Source organism: Cyprinodon variegatus, unplaced genomic scaffold (assembly GCF_000732505.1).
Source record: "Cyprinodon variegatus isolate N-32 unplaced genomic scaffold, C_variegatus-1.0 Scaffold58, whole genome shotgun sequence".
Lineage (NCBI taxonomy): Eukaryota > Metazoa > Chordata > Actinopteri > Cyprinodontiformes > Cyprinodontidae > Cyprinodon > Cyprinodon variegatus.
This window is the reverse complement of record NW_015150511.1, coordinates 213,938-224,075: the sequence shown is the minus strand read 5'-3', so window position 1 is coordinate 224,075 and position 10,138 is coordinate 213,938. Positions and strand designations below refer to the sequence as shown.

General features: G+C 40.0%; 1 protein-coding gene across 1 annotated transcript in view; it reads right to left on the bottom strand.

Moving 5' to 3' along the window:
* Positions 1–10,138, bottom strand: part of LOC107082675 (calpain-2 catalytic subunit-like) — an 18,686-nt gene that overhangs the window by 7,452 nt on the left and 1,096 nt on the right. Inside the window, exons 2-15 of the mRNA XM_015371461.1 lie at positions 9,016–9,085; positions 5,468–5,589; positions 5,197–5,330; positions 4,765–4,933; positions 4,199–4,282; positions 4,033–4,118; positions 2,615–2,689; positions 2,382–2,542; positions 2,099–2,268; positions 1,894–1,905; positions 1,586–1,797; positions 1,463–1,499; positions 1,223–1,288; positions 1,079–1,136 (exon numbers count right to left, since the gene is read on the bottom strand). Coding sequence (XP_015226947.1) covers positions 1,079–1,136; positions 1,223–1,288; positions 1,463–1,499; positions 1,586–1,797; positions 1,894–1,905; positions 2,099–2,268; positions 2,382–2,542; positions 2,615–2,689; positions 4,033–4,118; positions 4,199–4,282; positions 4,765–4,933; positions 5,197–5,330; positions 5,468–5,589; positions 9,016–9,085 — 1,456 coding nt within the window. The remainder of the gene's footprint in view (positions 1–1,078; positions 1,137–1,222; positions 1,289–1,462; positions 1,500–1,585; positions 1,798–1,893; positions 1,906–2,098; positions 2,269–2,381; positions 2,543–2,614; positions 2,690–4,032; positions 4,119–4,198; positions 4,283–4,764; positions 4,934–5,196; positions 5,331–5,467; positions 5,590–9,015; positions 9,086–10,138) is intronic.

Genomic DNA, 10,138 nt, shown 5'->3' with positions numbered 1-10,138 from the left:
ACTAAATAGATGTGCTCTCTTTGAATCCTTTTAACAGGAAAACCTTTCCTAGACAGTCACATATGCAGCTAGTTTACCGTTACATTCTATGACATAGTAAGGTTTTCCTGGATGTTTCTTTGTGTTAAAGCTGATTTTTTTTCTTTACTGTCGCTGAATGCATACTTGACGCGAGGGTTCACTGTAGAATGAATACAATGCAAGCTAATATCTCCCCTCTCTAAATTCACATATAGGAGAAGAGAATCCTGCCAAGTTAATGACTGGATGAAATCAGCTGGTTTCCTAGGATAGATAGAACCTCTTAATTGGTCTGTATAACCTTATTGAAGTGTAATAAACTACATTTTGTAAAACATAAATATCTATATAATAAATAGGCAACACTTGAAAATACCTATCACTTATAAATGGTAAAAAGACAATTTATTAAAGCAGATTGCTTATGGTTGATAAACATTTATAAACTACATCTAAACTATTTATAAAAACTGATCATATAGCCTTGCCATGTTCGTTTGTCCATAACCCTAACATCAGAGGGCTTATTGCCTAACCCTAATCTGACTTTAATTTATATTGCTCTGCATTGTTAATTTAGCCATATTGCTAACATTAGTTGTCTTAAGACCTGAACCTAATCTTAATATTTTATTTTATTTTTTTCACTTTACATCATTGGGCTTACCTTAAATCTGTAAAATATGTATTTACCTTTTGTAAATGGTTTAGATACAGTTTATAAATGAATCAAACATGAATAAACCATCTGTTAATCATTAATAAGTGGACTCTTTGTCATTTATAAATCATGGGTATTGCAAATTGTAACCAACACCTATAAAATTAAGATACAATAATGATCTTATTTTAAGGTCAAACTTACTAATTCCGTCAGTAGATCATCTTATTAAGCCTACTCAAATTAAAAGAAAATACACTTATTTAATTCAATTTTGACTTATTTTAGATCAGTTTTTACAGTGGTGGGCCAGGCTGCACCCTCATTTATGACTGCAGGATATGAACAAGATGGTGGAGGACCAAAGCGCAGGCATGGATTGGATGGGTTTCTTACGTTTGGTCACCACCTTGTTGAGGATCTTCTGCAGCTCCCAGACGGAGATCTCACTGTCCTGCAGGGAGAGTCCATCAGTTTGATCAGTTCTACGTCAGACTGCAGGAATTCTAATCAGCCAATCAGCAGATCACATCGCCTCACCCCTCCTGCTAGCTGTTGAAACAGACGTCTGAACCGGTCGTCCACGTCGTCCTCGCTGATCTCGATCTGAATCAGAGAAGAAATCTGATCAGCCTTCATGTTCAGCGAGACAAAGAAAGCCCAAAGGTATTCTGTCCAGTCTAAACATGTTTTCACAGAAGGCATCAGTTCTGCTGTTTTTCCGTCCTGAAATCAATTCTTCCAAGGAGAAGATGGAAGCAGATAAAGAACAAGTCTCACCTTCTCCACTCGGGACTCGACAGGATCCTCCAGCACTCTACAGTAACAAACAGAACCACATTAAAAGCGTTTCCTTTACCAGTCAGCAGGTGGTTCACACCACATTCAGACAGTGGAACGTACTGGAAATCCGCCTGCTTCTCAGAGAACACTCGGACACAGAAGTCCCCATTCTCGTTTGGTTGAAAGGTGGACGGGACAATGAGGTACTCTCCTGGTGGCAAAACGAAGCGGCTGCAGACTTCCCGCAGGTTGATGAAGGTTTCGGATCGTGCGGCGGAGGCGTGGCGCAGAAAGAAATTTTTGTCCAGGTGGACGTTCCTCCGACTGGAAAACTGACAGGGACAGCAGGTCAGATTAAGATAACAAAAAAAAAAAACTCATGTTGGAGAACAGGGGCTTCCTGCTGAAGGTCAGCATCCAGTTCGTACCTCATCAGGGACCTGCAAAAGTAGAAAATGGGTTGAAACCAAAAAACTGTGGAATGTGGTTAAAGATCTACCTGAAACATCTGATTTTAATCAATTTTATTAATAATTCCGTCCTTCAAACTTGTCTGAACCAATGCTGATCCAGTTCAGTAACAAACCAGAACCTTAGGGTTTTTATCCTTGCTCTGGATACCCGTGTATTCACCTCGTAGATGGCGAAGCCAATGGTGTGCATGTCTTCCCCAACTTTCCTCAGCTGCCGGCGGTTCTTCTGGATTAGACCCACCACAAAGCTGCAGCCCTCCTCGCCATCATCCGGATCATCGTCCTCTTCCTCCAGTCGGATCACAAACTGAGGGTTCGTCCAGAACGAGTCTGTGGGTCACAGACATTAAGCTGGCATCAGAAGCAAAAATCCTGGAGCTTAGCACCCTCAGGCTGGTTACAACTGTCAGAGTGCAGGGGGCGCTGCAGGCATAGCCAATTACCGGGGTAGTTCCTGCAGCCGCCGGCTGTGGACCCTCTCCTCCAGCTGCCTTCAAACTTGGACAAAGCCCACTTTGAAACATCATCATCGTTCAGAGCGTCCGGCGTCAGGTTGCAGATCTCCACGCGGGAATAGTGACGCAGGAAGTCGGAGAACGACATCCTGTAAGACAGCGCTGAGGGTTGGACTGGGGAACATTAGTCCAGGTGGGACAGGAAAGACGGCAGGTCTTACCAGAACTCTCCGTCCTCTGAGCGATGGCTCAGACGCTCGCGGTCCTCATCGCTGATGTAGCGCCACTGCATTGAGCTGTGGACAGACGGTCGTCATGGTTACACAGGTATCACACACGGAGTCAGGGAAACCGGTTTTAAGGAAATTTCACATATGATTTCAGGGTCCTGAGCGCCATGTGGAAATGACCCAACTTCCCTCCCACCACCTAGGTTTGCCAATTGTATGGAGGGTTAAACAGGACAAAGTAAAATAAATAAACAAAGCATTAAATAATAAATAGGTGTAAATGTATAATAAAATGCATGTACGAATTAATTGTTCAATGTACCGTACTATAATTTCATTCACTATTGAATACATATATCATCAAATGTACTGTGAAATAAACATACATTACACATTTAAATGTACCAATTTCTTTAATTATGAAATGCAAAACTAAAATTAAAATAATTAAATACACAATACATTATTACAGCTAATATTAAGGGTCATTTTTTTAATTGAATCCATCCACATAAACTTTTATTATTTCACTGTGTATTATTTTAATGGCACCTGCACAGAAAACTCATGAAATTATTTAAACTTCGCCCAAATCAGTGGGCGGGACCTGGGCCACTTTGATAGAATCCCTGACATCTGATTGGCTGCTTCTCAATGAGCAACATAAGACAACTTCTTCCCATTTTTATTTTATTTTTTAACTCCATAGACAACATTTTCGTGAGAAAAATTGTAAATAACTTTACAAAGGTTGTTTCAACTGCTTTACAGCACACCGAGTGAGAAAATCCAGCTTCTGCATCATTGGTTTGGTCTCTGAAAAGTTCATGAGGGAAAGTAAGCCAGAGTTATTCGATATATTTCAGCCCAAACAAGGGATATAAAAGCTGAAGTTGTTCACCAAATGTGAACAAAAATACGGAAAAATACGGAACAACCTTTTTGAAATTTTGTCCAGCATTTTAATGATATTGTCTTCAGAATAAAAATAAAAGAACACAGGAAGAAGTTGCCTAATCCTGCTCAATGAGAAAAGCCAATCAGATTTTCTATGGAGAGAGCTATAGTCGTTAAACCACTGAGTTTAATAAGTAGTTGCCAAACGCCATGAAATAAGCAAGGAATTAAATGACAAAATGTATATGTGAATGAATTTATCTTTTATAAATGTCATGATTCAAAATGTATATTCAATTATTTACCGGCACATTTAATTATTTTACATTTCATAATTTAATTGGACATTTTACAATTTAATGATTCAATTAACTGTACGTTTAATTATCTATTGACGTATTTATAAATTTATTTCACTACACATTTACGTGTATATTCTATATGTATTTATTTCATCTTGTCCCCCTTAACCCTCCATAAATCAGGCGCTAATAAGTTTGGGGTTTATTTACTTATCGCTCCAGGCGCCGGTCCACTCCACCTGACCCCAGGGGTTTCGGATACGGATCAGCTTCTCCATGTCTCCCTGGTATTCCACCTACAACCAATCATCAATCAGAGTTACTCTAACAGGCAGAACCAATCAGAGTTTGGTTGTTGATGTGGGCGTGTCCTCACCTGAGCTGCACCTGTCACAGAGTAGGCGTGGCCTTTAACCAGCTTCTGGGAGGTGATGGCCTCAGAGTCGGCTGAGCTGGTGATCTGAAACAGAACCAGGGTTAGATGGTCAGTGGGCCCATTATCTGGTTCTGGTTCAGTGTTGTGTAATATGTCCCTGGGTTCTGGGCCGAAAAGCTAAAAGGAGAACCCAAGTACTGAAGAACTGGTCATAAAACCTGATAGAAATCAAGACTAAAAATGACTAATAGAACCAGATTCAGGTAGAATAACTTTTCTGGATCCAATCTATTCAGAACATCAAGCTTTTTAAACCAGAACTTCCAGGATTTAAGGTTTCTGTTTGAACCTCCTACTTAACAAAAGAGATTCCCAAACATAAAGCTTCAGTTTCATCTTAGGTTGAAACCGGTTTGTTCTTCATCCAGTGACAGAACCAGAGCAACCAGGAAGTAATTAAAAATATTACGCGAGTATAAAGCATCATGAAGTGAAGCATCAACCAGCTTTGAGCCAGGTACATCTCGGGTTCTATGATTTGGGTTATTGTGTTGTAGGTCACTAACATCAATAGAGCAACCCATCAGTGATCCACGCTTCAGAGCTTTCTGGATGATGTGGAACAGGTGCGGATCGGGTTGGTTCAGCTCGTGGACCTCAGCGATTCCTCCGGTGAAATCCTCAAAGCCCTCAGTGGTGCTTCCTCCAGACAGAGCCTCATAGCACCCGTTCAACCTGCAACCATAGAACGTATGACATCAGCTCGGTGCTGTTGATGGAAGAACCTCTGGCTTATTGGACTGGACCGGATCATCCAAATCCACAGAATAAGAGCATCCACCTGACCATAAACTACTAAACTCAACAGGGTCTCCTACAGAACAGAACCCTGTGGAACACAGCAGTCAGAAAGCGACATGCTGGTTCTGGTTCTGTTCTGACTTCTAAATCATCATCATGGAGAATGTTCAGAGAAGATCAACCTGGGGGGCTCTTACTTAGCGTAGGCTTTCTCCAGCAGGGCGCTCCAGAACTCTCTTCCCTCTGCAGAGTGAACGAACAGCAGCTCTCCATCTCTGCATGGAAGCTGGTCATCAATAACCACATCCACCCACTCTCCGTACTGCCAGAACTACAGATGGACAGACAGACCAAGGACAGATGAATGGACAGACAGACGGACCAACAGATGAATATACAGAGAAGGGACTGATTAACAGAAGGAGTAAAGCCAGCCTCCAACTCTAGTCCCATCCCACCTTTCCCTACCTGGAAGTGGAAGATTCCAGCGTACTCTCCTTCCCTGAAGCTCTGTCCATGAGGGACGACTCGGGCCAGAACCTCCTCGTTTAGGGTCAGTGAGGCGATGGCAGCAAGCAGCCAGCAGTCGCCTGGAAGACGGGCAGAAATGTGTAAAAATAAACGGATGGTTTAGGGTGACTGAGTGGGACGGTTTCCTTCTGTTGGTTCAGTGACGCCGAGAGGAGCCAAGAGTTGGAGTTGGCAAAGTGACCTCCTGGCGTTCCTAGCCGCTGCTTGGAGCTTTTAAGTTGTCCACAATCCTTTGAGTGACAGACCATTTCGGCTCAACCCACCTCTGCCAAAAATACATAATTTCTCCACCTGTTCTCAGTGTAACACATGCTAATGTGCTCACCTTCATATGTTTTGGGTTTTACATTTATGTAGCTTTGGGGGGTTTTTTGTAGTTTTTTTTCCCAAAAGGCTGTAGTCCTAAATTGGCCAGCATCATTCTGTTGCATCATGAAGCAAGTAACACTAAGGCTGTATGGATTCACCACAGCAGTATGGCACTCCTTTCTGGCCTTGATAGTCCTCTTACTGTTGACCGCACAAAAGGTGATGAAAAGAAGCCAGGAGCTAAAATTTGTGGCATTTAAATCCAGCCAAAGACTAATAGCTGGGGGCCTTAGGTTCACAACACTTTACTCTTTACTTGTTTATTGTTAAACTGAAATTATCTGTATAATTTACATCGAAAATATATATTTTTTTATCTTATATCAGTAGCACAGACCACAATCTATGAGAGGCCAATCACTGCAAACCAGGATTTTGCAAACTTTGTTTAGCATCGCAAATGAGCAGCTAGCATGGCTATTATTGGTCAAACCACCATCTTTGTGTTCATTCTTTTTTTTTCTAAAATAACATGCATTAAAAGTTTAAAAGTGAAACAGAGCAGCTTTGCTGGACTCCGTTTAGTCTTACTGGTATCTTCTGAAAATTTCTCTGTATCAGTTTAGTAACTGAATTAACAGGCATTAGTTGACACACTGGAAAAAATTTAAATATAGATAAGTCATTTTTTCTTAAAATAAGTGCATTTGTTTTTGGATTGAGGAGGTAAAAGAGAAATTTTGCCAATGGAACAAGACAATTTACACTTAAAATAAAAAAAAAAAACTCAATTTCATTGTCTTATTTAAAGTGCATATTATCCAACTATCTTATTTTAAGAATAAAATACTCATTCCATTGGCAAACTACCTCATTTACCTACTCAAATTAAGGGCAAATACACCTAATTTAAGAAATTTTTACTTATTTCCGGATCGTTTTTCCAGAAAGTATTTTGTTTCATTTCTGTGCTTCCTTTAAGCATTTTAAACACCTCACCGATAGTGACTGCAAGTCTAGTTCGTCTGCTGATGTTTCTTTTTATTGTATTGCTAAAAAAGGATTTTTTTCCTCCTTGCTTTATACTTGATCACTTTTTATAGCTACAACAGTCTTCTGCAGGACTTGATAGCTGCTGAGGAGCTCCTATAATCTTTTCAATCTAACATGCTGGAACAGACACACGTCGAAAATATGCACACTAAAGTGGAGTCCACCATGGCTGATTAAGACGTTTTTCCTTTTTCATTAATTTTCCAAAGGTATGATTTCAATCACACCATCCACACAAATTGTCATGTTACTGATCATCTCACCTTTATACACAGGGAGGCTACTCTGAGCTCTGAATGGCTGTTCTGTTTTTCTCTGTTACTATAGAAACCAGAATGAGTCATCTGCCACCTACCTGCTCAACTGTTCATATGGGCGACACAGACACACCTGTCTGAGAGGAAACTAACAGCTCAGGAGTCACACAAGGTGATCCAGTCAGCTGATTCTAGTCTGAACTCAGAACCACCTCAGTCTAGTCAGACATTGTGAACTGGACCGCCTCAGTTCTGTTGGACCTCCTCAGATCAGATTGCCTCAGTTAAGCTAGTGGAGAATTAGTTGGATCTGAAACCTGAAGGAAAGAGCAGCTGCTCTGATGTGCTGCTTTCACAGACTCCATCCGCTCCAACAGTGTAACTTGGTTCTGCTCCGTGTTAGTGGTGGTGACCCACTCCACACCATATTACAAAAATGACCTGCAGAAGTTCTGAATGTTGGTATTAGTATTGAAAGCACAGAACATGTTTCAAAAAAGGAAATGAAAAGAAAATGCATTTAAAAAATAGAACATTGAAAAATGTCTTTATAAAAAAAAAAAAATTGCTTTATGTGTATTCAAAAGTTCAACCAGTATTTTAGTTTGTTATTTTATTTTTCTCTGATTTAAATTTCTAAAGTCTTATTTTTTTATCTAGTATATTTAAGATGTCATTTTTTTTTATTAATTTCTCAGATTACATTTTTAGGGAGGAAACAAGAGTTTTAGAAAATGCATTATTTCCAAATCTTGAATTACAGATTTCACTCGTTGCTACACTTGTTACTAATATCCCTGCAGGGAACCAACCGAAGTTAAAAAAAATAAAAATAAAATGAAACTAAAAGGTATAGAAAAACAGAATTTGAAAAACATTATAAAAATATCTGAAAAAAGATTTTCAAGATAAAATAAAAAAAATCTTTTGCCTTCATGGGATAAATGACTCTCAAAATCAAGCTACTCTGTGTGGTGTCTGATAAAACGGATCAATCTCTCTTCGGTTAGTTCTGTTTATTAGATGTAGAACATGTAGATCTGATCTTGTTTTGAGGTTCTGATTTTAGTTTTCATTCTAATAAAGCAGACATATAATACTGCTGAGGAGCTCATTTTCCTTTATTAGAGCTCACCTAGCTGTTAAACCTATTCAAAACTCAGCTGCATGTTCTGATTGTTCTGCTCAGCAATGGGTAAAGCTAATGTGCCCTGTAGCGATGGACTGAGGACATAATGCACACATTTGTCCACAAATGGAGCCATATAACACGTTTTTAAACGCCTCTGAATCTCCGTGGCAACAGATTCTGATTATCATGTAAAAAGAGATTTCTCTAACATCCAGGCAAGAAAAACCCAGATCCACACTTAGTCCAAGACTCAGACCTAGATCAAAGTTCAGACCAAAACCCAGATTCAGTCCCAGAATAGCCCAAAACTAGGATCCAAGTCCAGACCCATATCCACACAAAGATCCATATCTGGACCTAAATCAAAACTAAGATCCAAACTAAGATGCGGGTCAAGATCTAGACCCGAACTCAAATCAGGATCCAGATCCATACCTAAATCCAGACTGGGAATAAAAATAGATATAACTAAATAAAAAAAACACGATCCAGATCTAAAACTAAGATCCAGGTCCAGATTCAAAACCAAACCCAGATCCAAACCACAGCTAAGGTCCAGATTATAATCCAGATTCAAAACCAAACCCAGATCCAGATGACTTTAACCACCTTTGACTGAAAAACCTGCAGTACTTCCTGGATTGACTCCAGGAATCAACGCTTTCTGTGCTGTCGGGGCGTTCCCTCCCCTGGAACCAGTTTTTCCAGTCTGATTCCTAAAGAACAGTTCTCACCAAGAGCTCCCTGACAGATATCGGTTCTGCTGGCTCCAGACACGATGAACTCTGGCTCCGATGTCAGCTCCTGCAAACACAAACATCATGAGGATGGTTTCTGCTTCAGAGGGAGGAAGACCTTCTGCTCAGAACCAGAAGGAGACAGTGAGGAATTCCTACCAGTTTAACTGTGGCTGCCAGGAACCAGATTGTTCATCAATTAAGCAGAAATTTTGTAGCAAGGCTGAGAGGAAGATGAACCAACCCACCAGACCCGGTTCAGCCCAATGATGGCCTTAAAGTTCAATAACAGTAACGTCCAGAAACAGATCCATAACCAGGAAGAGGACCAGAGTAACATTAATCTGAAGCCCAAACAGGAGAAAAAAAGACTGCTTTAATTCTTTAAAGAGCAGAAAGGTCTGCTGCAGGACAGGTTCTATTTGTTCTCCTTCAGATCCCAGATACAGAAAAGAAAATTATTTCTGAGTTTTCAGATGGGTTGGTAGCATCCTCCTCGCATAATAATAGTGTTAGTTCTCATGTAGGTCATGTTCTTCTAATCAGAACCATTCAACCTTACTGTCAGTGTATCACTGGGTTAAACTGGGTTTTAACACGGTCAAAGGTCATGAATGTTCTGTGGGATCTCCATCATCTGAACAGCCATTTCCCACCTGAACCAATCCACCTACCTCATTCCCCTAGGTTCTAGTATTTCAGATTCACCCTGTTCCATCTGGAATATCAGCTGATTTTTGATCAACTCTACGAAATTTTAGAGAAACCGGACCAAACCCAAACCACATCAGTAGTCTGATCCAGACAGATCCGAGTTGGTCCAATAAGATCGGTTCTGTCTGGTCTGTTTATGTGCCTTTAGTTTAAAGTGATAGAGATGATCTTAAAGACTAAACAAGCAGATCCGAAGGGATCGGTTCGGTTCTAGAAAAATCACTATGCTGTAAAATTTGCTCCAAAATTAATGAAAGCAGAAAACATGTGTTAAAAAAAATGTAAATTTGGGGAAAAAAAATGCATTTTTGAACAGAATGGAAATTTGAAAAACTTCTTAATTAAAAAAGAAAAAAGTTTAGACTAATTTAAATGACAATAAAGTTTGTCTAAATCTAATTCAAAT